This window comes from Larimichthys crocea, chromosome XXIII (genome assembly GCF_000972845.2).
Source record: "Larimichthys crocea isolate SSNF chromosome XXIII, L_crocea_2.0, whole genome shotgun sequence".
NCBI classification, from domain to species: domain Eukaryota; kingdom Metazoa; phylum Chordata; class Actinopteri; family Sciaenidae; genus Larimichthys; species Larimichthys crocea.
Window position 1 is genome coordinate 8217640 of NC_040033.1, and position 17476 is coordinate 8235115.

The 17476-nt window shown below is 41.5% G+C and overlaps 1 protein-coding gene across 3 annotated transcripts in view; it reads left to right on the forward strand.

Moving 5' to 3' along the window:
* The window catches only part of esyt2b (extended synaptotagmin-like protein 2b), a 37278-nt gene extending 19894 nt beyond the window's left edge, over positions 1-17384 (forward strand). Inside the window, exons 8-23 of one of the 3 annotated variants that reach the window (XM_019271672.2) lie at positions 3639-3759; positions 5091-5267; positions 5393-5475; positions 5912-5960; positions 6588-6677; positions 6801-6896; positions 7557-7658; positions 10616-10690; positions 11897-11983; positions 12079-12228; positions 15062-15408; positions 15633-15731; positions 15827-15958; positions 16067-16172; positions 16252-16301; positions 16400-17384. In XM_019271672.2, the coding sequence (XP_019127217.1) occupies positions 3639-3759; positions 5091-5267; positions 5393-5475; positions 5912-5960; positions 6588-6677; positions 6801-6896; positions 7557-7658; positions 10616-10690; positions 11897-11983; positions 12079-12228; positions 15062-15408; positions 15633-15731; positions 15827-15958; positions 16067-16172; positions 16252-16301; positions 16400-16469 (1834 nt within the window). In that variant the 3' untranslated portion in view covers positions 16470-17384. Of the gene's footprint in view, positions 1-3638; positions 3760-5090; positions 5268-5392; positions 5476-5911; positions 5961-6587; positions 6678-6800; positions 6897-7556; positions 7659-8237; positions 8301-10615; positions 10691-11896; positions 11984-12078; positions 12229-15061; positions 15409-15632; positions 15732-15826; positions 15959-16066; positions 16173-16251; positions 16302-16399 lie in introns of all 3 variants that reach the window. The other 2 variants (XM_010744135.3, XM_019271673.2) reach the window with 2 other exon arrangements.
* The last annotated feature ends 92 nt before the right edge of the window (positions 17385-17476 follow it).

Sequence of the window (17476 nt, forward strand, 5' to 3'; positions counted from 1 at the left end):
TTTCATTCCAAACCACAGCTCTGGTAGAGCGTGCACCCCATGTACAAAGGCCCCGTCTGTGGCCCTTCACTGCATGTACTTGTGTCAAATAAAAGCCTCATGGTGGCGATAGAGGAAAAGTCAGAGGCTCAACAAAGTCATTATAATTCATCCTCTGGGAGCCATGAATGTCTGTGCAAGGTTTCATGGCAATCCATCTAATAGTTGTTGAGACGCCCTGGTAGCTCACCTGGTACACCGTTCACGTATGAAGGCTCAGTCCTTACCGCAGCCCGGGTTTAATTGCAGTCTGTGGCTCTTTTCTGCATGTCATCCTGTCCTGTCCTCTTTCTCTCCTCCTACCTTCCCTTCCTGTCACTCACTTCAGCTACTTGTATCAAATAAAGTCCTCACGATGGTGATAGAGGGAAGATTTTATAACCAAAGTTATTAGAGTTCTTCCTCCGGGAACCATGAACGTCAGAAAGTTTTGTGCAAATCCATCCGGTAAGATGCTGAGAGCTGGGAACCACGAATGTCTGATGTGACTGACAGCCAGACAGATTGACTGACAGTACTGTCTGTAAGAGGATGACAAAGTTTGTCTTACAGGTAAAACACAGAGTACTGTGTTCACTCAGTATTTGATAAGTTTGCATGTCTGCAGTCAGCACTGTTGTCGTGAAATGGCTGAATAAACGGTCCCCACTTTTGTTCCCGTCCACACACACACACACACACACAAGCAGGTACGAGGGGGGGGTTCCTGTATTTACGCCAGGGGAGCTACAAAAATGCAGCAATAAGCGCTGATGCATCAGGAATGCATCGGGAATCCCTTTACGTCCTCTCCACTGGAGAAAAGCTCCGGCTCTGATCCCCCCGAGAGAATTGTAACGTTTCTAAATGGCTCACGGAGAAGAGCTGCAGCAGCCTGCTGTTTCACTGGAAGACAAAGTTGAATTGAACAAACGAGTGTTTCTCCTGACTCCAGAAAACACAACTGAGTTTATTTAATTCACAGATGTTTTTTTTTTTTGTCAGCGCAGGAGTCCATGCTGCTTCTGCTGTTTTTGAGCAAAGGAAAGCAAAAGGACGTTTTCTGTATTCAAAGGAAAAGTTCTGGTTAGAAACCTTTACGACTGACATAAACTGTAATTAACTGCAGTCATTTTACTACTTACTTATCTTAAACAACACCTAATTCCAAGTAATTACAGTAAACTGCTCTTTGCTCTGAAATGCCAAATACCTGCTGGCTAATTGTAAGTCGCTGACATGAGCCTGAGTGGTCTGACATTTAGAAAAGTTTGGATTCAGCTCACTGTTTGCTGAGGCGTTCTGCTGTCTGAGCTGCTGACCGAGCTGGTTTTATTCTGACATCGGTTAGTCTATGTTCGGTCATGTAGGTTAGGGTTTGGTGTACCGTGACCTATTTGAGATCTGAAAGCAGAGAGGAAATTTGTGTGAGTTGTAAGAGTGATTGTGAGCCCAATAACCCAATAACCCAATAATCAGGACTGTCGTACAAAGGGAGAAAGCATTAAACACGTTTAGCCAGCTGTGTAACAGATAAATAAGTTGAAAAACATGAATTTTCTGGCTTTTTAAGCTCATTATTATTTAGACGTGTGAATCTTCACTCGCCTGATTCGATTTGGTCGCTATTCTCCTGTCAAAAAGCAAAACAATTCTGAAAAACAGCTCAATCAGATTGGAAAGTTCCAGCCAAATGCTGGTAAAATGTGAAAGTGGCTGGTAGATTTCAGACACAGAACAATGATTTAACCTAACATTGAGTAGCAGGTAGGTATTTTAAAAAGGTTCTCACCCAGAAAAAGAAATCAATCCTCACTTTTCTGGATTACTGCAAATGGCTACTTTTTCATCAGTTAATGCCAGCAGAGTCAGATAAATCTAAAGTCTGAAGTGCGTTCAAAAGTCAGATTAGAGTCTGGAAGTTGCATTGTCGTAGTCGAGGCCAAGACAAAAATATAGTTGATTCTGTGTGAGTATCTGTGCGACCCACCTCAATAAACTTGATTGTCTTCCCTTTCTTGGGTTGGATGGCAAAGTTCACAGCACAATTCTAATTAGCCGGACTCTTTATGTATTCTTTATTTTTGCAGACGTTAGCCAATTTGTGCTTCCCATTAAGTTCATAAAATCCAAAGTGCCTCGATGTCTGCTTTCAAAATCCTGAGTCTGTTTTTTAATCGTTCACTGCTGATCTCTGCCTCCCTCCAACATATATACATTTAAAAGGAGCGTTGGTTAGACAACAAGAGTTACATTTTACAAACTTTAAACTATTGTCTGGCTGCGGCCAGAAAATTGACAATGTTAGTTGGCTATAATTTAGTTTAAAACAAAACTTTTAGAGATTTCACTTAATGACGACAGAAAATTACAGTAAAACATGTTCTTTTCAATTAATCAGCTAGTTTAATTGATGATTCAATTCAATTGACTATGATATTGGTATATTATCTATGTTAAATCTAGAATTAAATCTAGGAATCTAGACTACATTATTTATACAGTATAACAAAATCAGTTCTTAAGATGCTGGATTATAAAAAGAGATTCTTTCATCACAGGACACAACTTACACACGAAGTGGTAAGTTGTGAAGAGAAGCAATGCTGAAGTGCCAAAAACTGCAGTTCCTCAAACGTCCACTTGAGGCTGGCTACAGAACGAGTCAGTCTCCATAAGTCCCCATGTTAAAATGTCCAGAGTATATACAGATTTTAAGCTTCAGAACAGTTCTTCGGAAACCTGTGAGTGACGTCACAGATACGTCGTCCATTCTTTATATAGTCAGTGGTTTTAACTCAGTGTAGTTAGGAGGTCGTACCAGTGTAGAGGAACTTTCTGGCTTTGGCAGCAACTCTAGTTCAACAAAACACCTCGTATAGGAGTTCCCTTAATTTATAACATCAATTACATACAGGCTGTCACCTAGCTGCTGTAAGTTGGTACACTGGTGGACAATTACGAGGCACATGGGAAAAGTACATCAGGTCCTGTGTATTAGTAAATGTCCCATTTATTAGGCGACTTGTCAGCAGACCATGTTGTTGTATCTCACGTGACAGCACTTAAGTGTTTCCCGCAGCCCGTTTTTTTGATTTAGTCTTTTTAGTGTTTTCTGGATCATCCAGAGACGATTTCAGAATCATCTCAGGCAGGTTACCTCTGATCAGGACGTCCACCACATCGCGATTGAACGGACAGCTGTGCACTAACCACAAGTGTTTTATTTTGAGGGACAGATGAAGCAATAAAAACCGGATGATGAATTTTTAATTCCATTTTTTCGATGCCATGATTGCAATTTTCCAGCTGTGCCATGGCAGCTAAATGAATAAAGAGAAGCCTGGCGGTAATGCCATTCTCTGCCCCAGCGTTGTCATTGTTGTCACGATGCGTTGAATCATTAGTGGATCACACAGACATTCAAAGGTTTCTTGGCGAGCAACACTAACATGCTTGAACGGACTCCAATTTTCCTACTGTCTCCTCCCATGTAAACCAGAAATGTACTGTACTAAGCTGAGATTAAAGGAGAATATTTATAACCCAAGGGCACCCTTACTTAAATAATTCATTGCTTCATTCTGTTTATCTTCTTTTCCTCCCTCCTGTCCTCACAGCGGCTTCTCTGACAGTCTGATTCAAGATATTATCTACAGTTATCTGGTTTTACCCAATCGTATCACCATCCCACTGGTCGGGGACGTGGAGCTGGCCAAACTACGATTCCCCATGCCAAAGGTACTAATGCCGGAAATAAACTCAACATGAGGTGGTATAATTCACCTCTTCTCACAGTCTGGGTTATAAACATAAACTACATTCTCGATGAATTGATCTGTAATAAAAAAAAGGAAGCAGGTGTCAGGGTTTTCGTAGGAAACTCACAGCAACAAAACATTGTCGAGGCTTTTTTGCTGGCACCTGTATCCATGGAAACAACATAAACACCTCAGTGGATTTGAATGCAAGCAGTGTCCTTGTTGAGGAGACACTATTCAGTGATGTTCAAGATGTTTTAGTCTGTAATAATTGAATGCACCTGCATTTGATTAGTGGATGGAAAGATAATTAAATACTGCTAAAGTCAATAATCAAGCAACAATGTCAGATTTTCTCTTTTTTATATGATGAAAGAAGCTATTATGAATAAATTGAATGACTTTTAGACATTTGAAAATGTCACCTTGTTTTTTCTCTATTTCTGACATTTCAAAGGCTATACAATCAGTTGCTCAGTGATTGACAGGTTAAGGGTACATTCAGACACAATCAGGCACTGCGGCGCATCATCGCAGGGTGTTTGTGCCGAACGTAACCGCGGTGAAACAATCAGAAAATAACTTTTTATTTTGCTGATTAACCGTATTCTTCGATGGCGGCGCTCAGTCACTCTCATTCACTGTCTATGTCACTCGCTCTCTCTAAAACCAAATTAAACTTCTTCATGTCTCTATTTTGCAGCGTAAATTGTGAGTCAGAACACAACAGGTAGAGTATCAGAGTTTAGTCCATGAATCCACCTGGATAGTCTCAGTCTCGGAGACATTTCAGGCCGACCTGTAGAGGTTTGACCAGTCTGAGCGTCTGATTGGTGGCCACAGCTTGACGTCTTTTTTTTTTTTGCCCCAAACTTCTCCGCAGCAAGTCGCTGGATTTTCTTTGCAGACGCACCAGCCAAAGCAATCTATCTCCACTCAATTGAATTGCATGTAGCAGCAGATCCTGTCTGAATGTACCCTAATTGTTAGCTGCAGCTGTACTGGAATGGACAGTTTAACAACATGTACAGAGATTGACGTAACCGTCACATTTCATCATGATGTGCAACACTTTCGTTCATATTTTTCACATGTGAAATGAAATAAAATGCAAATAACACATTAAGAATATTTTGTTTCTACCTAACTGCAGTAACAAGCCACAGTTTTCTCAGTTTGCATCGCATACCCAGTAGGTAATGTCACATCGTATCAACTCCACTGACTCCACTGTGGCCTCGAAGTGTCAGAGGCTGCTATTTCAGAGCCGCCCCCTCCCCACTTAACGCTGTGCTCTGCATGTCTCTGCAGGGAGTCCTGAGGATTCACTTTTTGGAGGCTCAGGATCTGGAAGGGAAAGATAAATTTCTGGGAGGGTTGATCAAAGGCAAATCTGACCCGTACGGCATCCTGCAGATCGGCACCCAACTGTTCCAGAGCAAGACGGTCAAAGAGTGCCTCCATCCCAAATGGAACGAAGTTTACGAGGTGACAAGCGATGGCATGCCGCTTGGACAGAGCAGTTTGAGTGACACTTGTTAACAGTGAAAAATGCATTGGTGTAATTTGTCTATTGATTGAACAGGAATCAATATGTCCTTCCTCTTCATCAGGCATTGGTGTACGAGCACTCGGGTCAGCACCTCGAGATCGAGTTGTTTGACGAGGACCCGGATAAAGATGATTTCCTGGGAAGGCAAGTCTCTCTTATTTCCTGCTCTGCTCTGATCTTATCACACATTCCCCCACGAGAAACAAGGTCTGCTCACCAATGTGATGGGCTTTGTTGTAATCGGCCATCTATATATAGACAAGCTAAGGATCTGGTGTAGCATTACATATTGTGTCCTAAACACAGCGTCGAAACATGGAGGGGCGGTGGTGGTGTGATGAAACTATCTGTGCTGGTAGACATCAGTTAAAACTGAGAAGAAAGAGGTGTTAGCCCACATTTCTCTGCCCAAGGGCAAAGCCAATTGATTCCCCTCTCCTCCAAGGCTGTAACACAACGCTGAGTGCTGATGACACAAAGCAGGCGATCGATAACTGGAACCCCCTCCGCTCAGATTAATTGGTGTGATTTCTTACTGTTCGCCCTCCTGAGCTGAGTAATTATTTGTCTTTATTCACAGCCTGATGATCGATATGACTGAGCTGCACAAAGAACAGAAGGTTGATGAGGTAAAACATTTTTATTTTTATTTTTATGGCTCTATTATTGTATTAATGTAATAAAAATTAGTTTAGAGTCTTAAAGGAATAGTTCGACATTTTAGGAAACACGCTCACTGCTGAGAGTGAAAAGAGAGGATCATCGTCACCGCTCTCACGTCTTTATGATCAATATGAAAGCTACCAGAAAAACAGCAAGCCTTGGTCCGTCCAAAGAACTCACGTTTCTAGTTGCCTGGCATTAATTTAGTGTAGGTAGGCAGATTTTTAGTAAAAGGACGAGTGTGCAGGATTTAATGGTATCCAGTGGTGTAGTTAGAGATTGTAACCTCCTCGTTTCATCATCTCCTCCTTTAAACTATGACGGATATGAAACTACGTATCCTCAAGATGCACAAGAAATGTTGTTTAGTTTGTCTGTTGTTACCTGATATATATATATATATATGTGTGTGTGTGTGTGTGTTTAATGTGGTTCATCAGGTTGTAAATATCGGTTAATACTGATTATATTTTATATTATTGTCAAACTGTTCGTTTAAATATGAAGTCCAGATATTTTTTAGCCTGTTGTTAGAAGATAAAAACACTTTTGTCCCTACAGTGACTCACTAATTTACTTTTCTAACACTGCAGTGGTTTGACCTGGAAGAAACCTCTACTGGGAAACTCCACTTAAAACTGGAGTGGCTCTCTCTGCTCTCCACTACTGAGAAGTTGGACCAGGTACAACAAACTCTGAAAGCATTCCTGCTTTAACAGAGCAAATATTATCTGTCACTGTTTCCACTGATAATGTCGGTTTGATACAATCAAACTTCTCTGTGTCTGTTTTTCCTGCCCGATCAGGTTCTGCGAAGCGTTCGCGCAGACAGAAGCCTGGCCAATGACGGCTTATCGTCAGCACTGCTCGTGGTCTACCTGGACTCAGCAAAGAACCTGCCAGTAAGAAAGAAACTGCAATGTTTAAACTTATTTCGATGCTGGCAGCGCTGTCGTTCTGATGCTATAGCTTGTGCTGAAATATAGCATTAGGCTTATGCAAGCTTCCCGTTCTCCACCCAAAACATACACACTATATTTAGCAACACTCTGAACCAGTTAAGTAAGAAATACCAGTGTAGCACTCGTGTTTGAATAAGGATTATTGGTCAGTGTGCAGCTTTCCTGTTCCCATAAAGTTTCATGCTTTGTGATACTTGAGTGACCTCCAGGTGAACCTAACAACCAAGGCAGGTTTATTATTATCTTAATCACATTAGTTACTTTAAAACTAGCCATAAAAACAACAACTGGTTATTGTGGATGTTTCCTACAGCTCCAAACAGATCAATAAGTTTTAGGAGAGTCATCACAGCTCAAGGATTTTGTGTTATATCAAGATTTTTATAGCTGCTGTCAGACGAGAACTTGAACCTCCGAAACTTTTGTTGATTATTTAAGTTTATCTGACGCGATCTGACAGCTTTCATGATACCAAATGTGGTAAAGCTAACCCCGTAAAAAAGGAGCTGGACTCCTTCAGTTTGAGTTCAAGTTTCGCCTTGAGTTAAAAAAATAAAATAAATGACACCCCCTTTTTTCTCTCTTTCCTCTTCACCCAAGAGCGTCTTCACAGGAAGCTTAGGCTGTGGAAACTTAAGTGAGAGGAGAGCGTCTGGTCTAGTCTTTTGTGAGAGCGATACCTCAGAGTATAGAACAATATGTGTGAGTCCCTCAGTGCTTTGTTTTGCATCCTGATAGTGTTAGCATTGCGATGGTGTGGGTTGAACAGTAACAGACAGAGTCCTGTCTCGAAGCATGCGTTAGCTGCACGGTTTTATTAGAATGTCTAATGAAAATGACCCCGAGTGCCCAAAAACCATTAACATGAGGCCGACACTTCAAAAACACAGGCTCAGCTATGCCTGCTTGTTAGTCAGAGGTCTGTTAAATCAGGTGCTTAGTTCAAGGCTACAGTACAAACAACACAAAACTGTATTAGTGAGCCAATTAAAGTGTATCTTTACAGATAGAGAAAGCCCGTAGCCTGTTAAGTCTCTCAAAGTTCTCCCAGAAGGAATTAATCTCATTATTCTGGCCTGCGATTTCTTTGTTAGCTCCCTGCAGTGTCAACAATATCAGCCCCTCATGCTGCTTTCTATTTATTACCCATGTCATCCATGTGTCAGTACGTGTTCCAACGTATTTTTCTGGGTTTTTCTCATGCCTCTTAACCGTACACGGTCACTCCAGTTCTAACTGTGGGTGTGATTCTCTCCCTTCAAATCTCCTTGTGGCTTAAAGAGCAACCTGTCAGATTTCACCTATGACGGGTTGAAGCACGTCTCAGTCTTTAAGGCCCTGAAGGTAACGTGAGAAAAATGCATGTTAAACAGACACCACACCACCCTGCGTCTTCATCTGTGCCCTTCCAAAATGCACCATCCAGCCTCATGTGATTGCGATGATTATCCGCCAAAGTGAAGTGACTTGATTTGCATGACGATTGGATGATTGCATTTGTCTGTTTCTGTGCTGCTTTCCTATTGTTTGTGATCACAAAAGATCCTTCGCCTTTCCTAACTCGTGTGATCTTGCATGCTGATATTGCACTCAAATATTTTGAATGGGGTCGAAGGGTTTTTTTAAGAGCCAAACCTGCTGAGCAGCCTAGCCTGTGTGAGCTACTCAAGAAGATGATCAGGATCAGGGTGACTGATGCCAGGATTTCTGCATTTCCCACACTGCTGAGTAACCGAATGTCCTGAAACAAGAGACTCTAAATGTGGAAGTGTGGAAAGAGGCATGTAGACGTAGAAGTAAAGGTTTCTATATTATGTCGACTACCAAACAACTTCATCATCAGCAGTGTCACACTGTTTTACAACATAGCTGTTCATATCTAAGCAGAGTTTCAGGTTACACAAACTTTCCTAGAACAGCTGCATTGTTCCAGGTAGCATAAGTTGTTCCTTGTCTTTATTTCCAGGACGTTTTAAACCTCCCATGATGTGGCACTCCCTCAGAAACTTTGTGTCTGTGTGTGTCCACAATGAAACTCATTGTGTGTCAGCTTCATTTAGAGTTACAGGCCAGCTGCAGTACAAATACTTACGGCCCATAGTTCACTCTTTGTTATCCTAATAGCTGTGCCACTACCTGGCTGGGCTGGCGGCCAGGAGCCATTGTGACAAACTGAGTGTGTGCATCTTTTTTGTTGCATTTCCTTGAGCTGATCTTTATTTTATTTTTTTCTTTGAGTCTTTAAGAAGTTGTTTTTCTTTCGCTTGTCCCTTGTGAGTCTTTCGATATCACTTGGCATCAGAATAGAGATTTAGTGAACACTGGAGCATTTTCTGAACATCTCTCTAACTTTGAGGGGCACGCCAGTGTGAGCTTTGATACAGCTCTTACATTTACATTTGGTCATTAAGTTGATGCTTTTATCTAAAGCAACAATCAAGGTACAGGGCATACTCACATAGATTTAGCATTTTCTAGTTGGTAGTGCTAAGAGAGGAGGTATTCTCTGAAGAGCTGGGGGCGTCATTTTGAATTTAATGCAGGCGGCTACAGGAAGTGGAGCTCACTCAGCAGCAGGGTAACGTGTGCTCTTTAAGGTTAATAAAAGACCAGGTTCTAGATCATCTCTTATAAACATGATGTGCTGTATACCTCAAAATCTGTCAGCTAAGCTTCACCAGCCTGATAAAAGTCTGAAAATGTGACCAACATGATTTGGCATCAACCAACCCTCACCACACATGTGGCATCCCAGAGAGTTCAACAAGTCAGGTCAGGTTTAGAGTTTTGTCTCAAAAAGCAAAACACCTACAATCTTTAGACTCCTGCTTTGTAAAGATGTTTGCCCATTAGAGCAGAGAGTTTTCAGGCGTCATCAAACCCTCACCAGGCATGTGGCGTCCCACAGGGTTCAATCCTGGGTCCCTTCCTGTTCCCCATCAGTTTGGCACACAGCACTACCAGTAAAACATATCCTAAGCAGCAAATACTAAAATTAATTACAGTTAAATGACTCAAATCATTGAGTAATTTCTCACATTAAGAGGCTCAAAACACAGTAAAGAATCACACACACAGAACTAGCAGTTGTAAAATAACAGTATAGAGTAAAATGAAGGTCAAATATATATTTTTAATGATGTGAAACACTACGTATTTTAACATTTATTGTGCTGAGTCCCTTCAGTTCAAGCTGTAGCATATCAAATCGGCCCACATGTACTCCCTTCAGTTCAAGCTGTAGCATATCAAATCGGCCCACATGTACAATGTGGAGCTTAAGTATAATGCTGATGAGAACCCCTCCTCAGGAGAAAGTTAAGACTTCCCCCTTGGCTTGCAGATATGTAGGGCATTATTATTCTGTAAGGAACCCTGAATAATACTTAGCTGTCAAACCCAGCATGCTAAAATTAGAAAACAGCGGAGACAAAAGCTCGGCAGTCTCCTTGGTAGCCTCTCTGCCTGCAGCCCTGCTTGTCACAGCGAATGGTAATGTTCCTTCCCTTTTTGAACTGCAGACTCTTTCACCATTGTGTGCCTGATACAGAGACTCAAGCTGCTGGTGTTTGGGTGTAATTATGTTGTCCGTTACTGATGTTTATGTTTGTCACGGTGAGGAGAAGCCGCTAACACCCCTCTCTTTGATTCTCTAATAGTCTGCAAAGAAGAGTAGCAGTGAACCCAGTCCTTACGTCCAACTGACTGTTGGACACAAAACACTCGAGAGTAAGGTGAGTCATACAAGAATCCATTAGCATTAATATATTGTCAGAGGAATTTTACATCTGCAGGTGATTTTGTGGATTTCTGTACAAATGACCCATCAATAAGCCTTTACACTGACATTAAGCACGTCTGTTGGCTGTTTCTTCAAAGGTCAAAATTATTCAGGATGAACCACTAAAAAGGAACCAAGTTACTGAAGGTTTACTGCAAGAATCTAATGAGTTTAGGGAGGTTTGTTGTGTTAAATCTCTTTCGGAGCATTTATTATACAAGGGTAGGAGGCAAAGACTTGGAGTGGTCTGTCTCAAAGTGCTATCTTTGCCAGTGAGGAGCTGCAGCAGATTCAACATGTTTGGTTGCAGTTGGGAACAAAAGGGCTGAAACCATCTAAAATTTAAAAAAACCCAAAAGCGATGCTGATTGCATCATTAGTGTAATGATCTGTAATCTTTAGTCTCTGCCTGCTGTGAGCTGCCCACATAACGTGGGATTAGATGTTTCCTGCTGAATTGCACCATGGGAGTCAGAGCTAACTAAACTAATTAATTTCACATGCATCAAAGCCGTAGCTCGTCCCACTTCACAGCTATATGCTGTACATGATAAAAACACAGTGCTTACTGGTTGAAGTCCACGACCCACAGGCTTTTCTGCCAGGCCTGTACTGCTGCCATCTTCATTTCTTGCTTTTTTTGTGGCTTTTTGTCTTCGGTTTGGTTTTTATCAAGTGAGAAACACAATATTTGAGACTGAAGCATTCGACTGCTCCACTATAAAAACTCCTCGGTCCTCTACAGTAAACAAAGTTTAGCATTGGTTTCCTGTTGTTTTATCCTATAATGTAAGAAACATCCTTAAAGCTCAAAGACTTCTTTAATTTAAAATCCAGTTTGCTTTGCACTGTCCTAATTGTTTATTCATGGAAACCAATACTGTGGGGAAACAGGCTAACTAACAACAAATAGTAGATTATATAAACCAACAGAGCTAATTAGAGCTTTTAAACAACATTATTGTCGTACGTAGAACTGTAGATGCGATATGAAAACACTTAAAGTGATGAATATATCAGGATATGCACTCTTTTTCAGTTAATATTTAGAGTTGTATGTTATTAGTGCTTCAGGTTCTTCAATGCTCTCCAGATTAATTTGATTTTTAATTGACTGCTCTCATGTACCAACAACTAACAAACCTGTCTGCCTGTAAAGATCCGGTTCAAGACCAAGGAGCCCATGTGGGAAGACTGTTTCTCATTCCTCGTTCACAACCCCAGGAGGCAGGAGCTCGAGGTGCAGGTAAAGGCTGCACAAATCTGCACCGTTAACATTTATGTTAAACAAGCTGACCTGTCTTAAAGCAGATCTTCTTCTTCATCCGTCTTTATGCACAGCTAAAAGATGACAAGCATAAATGCACCCTGGGTAATTTGACGGTGCCTTTGTGCAGCCTGTTGGTGGAGGAGGAGATGACGCTGACTCAGTGTTTTCCTCTCAAGAACTCCGGACCGAGCTCCACCATCAAACTGAAGATGGCCCTGAGGGTAAGAAAAAAAAGGACCTGTGCATTAGTGATATAAGGGTTATTCATTTCAGGGAACCAGAACAGATGTTCAGGATCTGCTGATCCAAACAGAAGGGACTGTGAGAAGGCGTATTATTTATGTAACGAGTGGCACAGTGTATCTGAAGTAATGTTGCGAGTATTGCAGGGTCAACAATAAACTGAAAAGTATTTATTGACTTCATTACAGCCTTTAGGTTTTACGCTCTCATCTCAAAGAAGCAGTTTTACATACGAGGCTGTGCTTTATCGTCATTATTGGCAGTAGTGCGGTCACCAATAACCGGAAATGTAATACTGTGATTATACAACAGTGAAAAGTGTTCCTATTGTCCACTTTGTTCTCAAAATAAACTTGTGTTGACTCCGTTTCCATGGAGATACATCGGGTTTAATTACTGGAAAACACTCAGTCACGGAAGTAGACTCTTTTATGTAATGAAGCAGTCAGAGCCTTAAGTAAAGACCTGCAACAGGGACGATTTCTAGTCCAAGCCAAACTCACATCAGAGTTTTCTAGAGCTCTGAATAACTGAATAAATATCACACATATAAACACCTAACTGACCTGCTGGTTCAGTCTTGTAGTGACTAATCTGCTGCGACATTGTAAAAGTATGTGTATGTAAAAATTTCCATGATGAGATTTAGCTACTGCATCCACAAACTCATTTATTTTTAAGTCAGTGGCACCGTGTCAGCGACTCATCGTGCAGCTGAGGACGTGGTCCAAATATTTCCAATAACTCCACAGCGTTAAATCCAAAAGTCAAAATGTGTTGAAGAAAGATCGATGTAATAATTTCCAGTTTTCCAAAATGCACGTCTTTATCTAACAAAATATTCAGCTTCAGTCCATATTAGTCAATATTAGTCAACCTTTAGTGTGTAAAAACAATATTTTCTCTGCACTCACTAAACTCTCATTGACGTGCTTGCACACAAACGAGGTACACACCTGTATTAACGAGGCTCCATAAAATACAGAATATCCATTAAAGAAAGCTGAAATTCAGATGTATTACTTAAATGTTTACTATTTTCAGGATGGGAGGAGGTGGTGCAGTAATATTTGTACTGATGAGTCAGGTGTGCTGTCATGCTGATTTGAGCACGTTCTTAATGTCTAGTTGACCAATCAGATTGCTTAGTCAGAACTACTTGTTACAATTATAACATGACATCGGCTACACCCCCCACAGTAACTGTTGCTACTTCTAGCTGTCACACAAGGCGTTGGTAATGGTGGCAGAATTACCGCTCTACTTAAAACAATAAATCCTTTATTTTCAGAAAGAAGCATAGTTCTAATTTCAGACAATTTAGGCTCTGTGAGTTGGTTGAAAACGCTGTTTCCGGCTGACTTGTTGTGGCGATAATCTCCTAAAAAAAAGCGTCTGATATTAATTGAAAACATGATGTGTGATGATGTAACGCCAAAAGACTGAAGCTGAAACTAAACATCTTAAAACATCTTCACCACAGGCAGTGTGTTTAAGTCTGAGCCCTAAACTCACAGGTCGTCTTATCCAAATTATGAATCAGCGGTTTGTGTCTCCCTTGTGGTATTTGGCCATTTAGAGAGAGTTAGATTCAATTTCAGATATCTCACAGATGAAATTGAAGTAGATTTCGTTTGTGATAGAGCATTTTAAAAATTGACATTTAGAAAATTCAGCAGTAGCGTCTCTTTCCAGAAACAGAAACACCATTAACCCGGAGCGAGGATAGATGGATTATTAGACTTTAGGTACATCATAAAGTGTTATGGCAGTGTTATTCCTTCTCTTTACAGCGGAGTTGCATCAGTATGCACTGCTGCTTCATCAGGAGGTCATGTAGCTCCCTCAGAAGATGGCATAGACTAGACTAAATGTGTATGAGATGGTAGTTTTAAGGTAGTTTTAGGGAATTTTACTGTTTCTCTGAGTCAGAAACTAATATGTATATTAGGACAGTCTTTTTTTTATGTGTTCGGTGTAGCCTTAAGTCGAGTCAAGCAGCAATATTAGGCTATCTTTGTCACGGAGGGGTGGTTCAAGAGACGTAGAGGTATGAAGGTCAGGTGTTTGCATAGAAAGAAACTTTGGGGCCCAAACAAGCGACACTCACAACTAGTCTCTTGTTTTCCATCAGAGAACCATATAATTAAATAAATACAGCAGAATATACAAAACTTAAAGTGGAATTATTGGAGTTTTACAAGCTCAAACTATACACACTTCTCCACTGACGCTGGACGTGGTTTTAACGACTACATAGCGTCAGTTTCTGTCAACATTTCATCTCTGAATAAGCAAACTCATACCCAGCCCCCAACACTGGCTTAACTCCCTCCTCCTCCTCACATATCCCAGTTTAAGCCCTGAACTTTTCATGAAGGTGCTTCGCCGTGACAGACACACTAATGAAATATTGACATTCTGTTTGTCTAAAAACAAAATACCACAGAGAGCAAATCGCATTGCCCTTCATGACACCGCAACAAAGAGCATTCTCTTTTATCGAATCATCAAAACTGATCAAATAAAAGAATGTTTGAAAATATTGACCTGCACTGAGAAAGCTTTCCCGTGAACCAGCTTATCGAGAGATATTCAAAACGGGCTGGAACTGTCGCAGAAAGATAGATAGCGCGGTGAAGAGAGATTTGGCCCCAGGTGCTGAACAAACAGGTGGAAATACGTGACATTTTTTCAGCAGTATTAAGGTCACTTCACAAGAGATGATTAGTCACTCTGACCGTGCAGCAAAGCAGAAGGTTGTAGTCAGTATTCAAGCACTCACCCGTAGTTACTCCTGTCCTCCTCTAGATCCTGTCCTTGGAGAAGCAGGTATCCTCAGACCAGCCCTCCTCCGTCCAGGTCAGGAAGTCCAGCGTGCCGCAGCCGCCCTCGGCCCCCTCCCAGAGACAATCAGATTCCCCGCTCCCTCCTCCCACACCTCCGCCACCTATCGACGCCTCCACCCTCAACCTCCAGCAGAGGGACGGTGAGCCGTACTCGGCCAGCCCGCTCCGCAGCAACTCCAACCTGAGCACCTGCATGTCCAGCTCCCAGAAACACTTGCCCCACAAGGAGTCCACGCCCAGTCTGGCCTCGGATATCTCGCTGCCCTTCGCCACCTTGGAGCTCCAGCAAAGGCTCCGTCAGCTGCAGAAGTAAACAACACATATATGTTATTTCTCCGGCTATTCCCACCTGTGGTCTCATTGTTTTTCCACTTCATCTAAATTCTGATGTCGCCTCCGACGGCCCATCATCTCTTTGAATATGCACCTTAATGAATATTTTACCAGTCGACCTGCCAAGCTCTTCATCTGCTGTTTAATTTCAAGCTGCAGGCTCTGCAAGTGACACTAACTCACTGTGCTTGTGTTTAAAGTGGCTCGGCCCCCAGCCAGTTCCCCCTGGGCGAGGTCCAGCTGACTGTCCGACACAGCTCTCAGAGGAACAAACTCATTGTGGTGGTGCACGCCTGCCGGTGAGGTCACACACTCTGCATTTTAATTTGAACTCTCCAGTATCATGATCTTACCTAAACATCATGTTCATCAATGTTGTCCTGTGTGTCCTCAGTAACTTGATCGCCTTCACCAAAGACAGTTCAGATCCCTTCATCCGCCTCTATTTGCTGCCCGACAAGAGCCGGACAGGGCGGAGGAAGACCGGCACAATAAAGCGGACCCTTAACCCTGTTTATGATCAAACGTGGGTTTAAAAATCATCACCATCTTTTGTCCCTCGATTATACCTTTATAATTAACGAATGAATGATTGTTTGGTGTTGTCAAATCAGTATAAAATGTGTGTTTGCAGGTTTGAGTTTAGCGTATCCATGGTGGAGCTCCACAGGAGAACTCTGGATGTAGCGGTGAAGAACGGAGGGAGCATTTTGTCCAAACACAAAGGGCTTCTGGGAAAGGTAACTCCAGCAGGTTACGGTGCAGCGGAGCCCAAAAAAAAAAGTCCAAAAACTTAATTTCTGATTTGCTTTTTCGCAGGTGTTGGTAGATTTAAGTGGGGAAGACATATCCAGAGGATGGACACAATGGTAAACTTGTGTTTTATCATTGCTCTGTGCAGCATTGTAGGTGACAAACTTTAACTCTAGTGTTTAAATTCATATTTGTTTATCGCTCTCTCACGCAGGTATGACCTGAGCGAAGACGGTTTGTCGTCTCAAGGCATAAGAAACATCCAGGACGGCCTCCTCACATAGTGAGACCACCTGTGCGCTGTAATATCTTGTTAATAGAAGGACACGTCATTTCGTCGCATCATGTACATTCTTCAGATAGTTTACAGGACTTATTTCGGCATGCGAGAACCTTTTTTCTTCCTTTTTTTTTTTCTCCAGTCAACGATCAAGAATGGAAGACATTGTAACATATTGAAATGTGCTGAAAACACACTAACTGCTCTCTGTTCTCAGTGTTCTGTGTAAATAATCGAGTTGCTAATATATATAGTTACGAAGATTTGCAGGGGTTTTCATGGCATTACGTTTCCTTATATTGAAATGAATTGTTGTTGCGTTCTGTCCGGTTCGTTAGAAAACTCGTACCAAAGGAATGAAATCACAAGCGTAGGCTTAAGTAGCAGTCTTGACTGATATTTTCTTTTCTTTTTCTTCTTTTGTCATGCAGTGTTATTTGATCTTTTACCTCTTATCGTTCTTTATGCTTGATTACGAACAAGGAATGCACATATGCAATGAATAAAAGGATCGCTCTGTATATTTTAAGAGGACTTTTGTGCAATATTGGAGTCTGAACAAACCTGGAAACATTTTAGGGCTAAGAACAAGTGCTGTATTATATTATGGACAATATAAAGGATACTTGAATAAGAGTTTGGTTGTTGTTCGAGTTGAACAAACTGATTAACACGAGCGGAGACAACGGTTATTGCATTTTTACGAAAGCAGGCCTGCGAGAAAAGTTGCGATGTCATAGGCTTGTACATGTGATGCCACGCGGTCATAAACTGTCTGTCGGAGCGTTTAAATACTTTTATTGTTATCTATCCTGTGCCTTAAAAAAACGCTATGTAATTTTTTGCCTTCTTAACGTTGTTATTATTATTTTGAATGATATGATGCCTCATGGGTTTTGAAAAATAAATAGTTTCTCTTGTGAAAAGTGGTTTCGCTTCTTCCTGTCCACTGTCACAGCAGCTCGGATACACAAGCTTGATAAGAAATGACTCATAAATAAGAAATATATA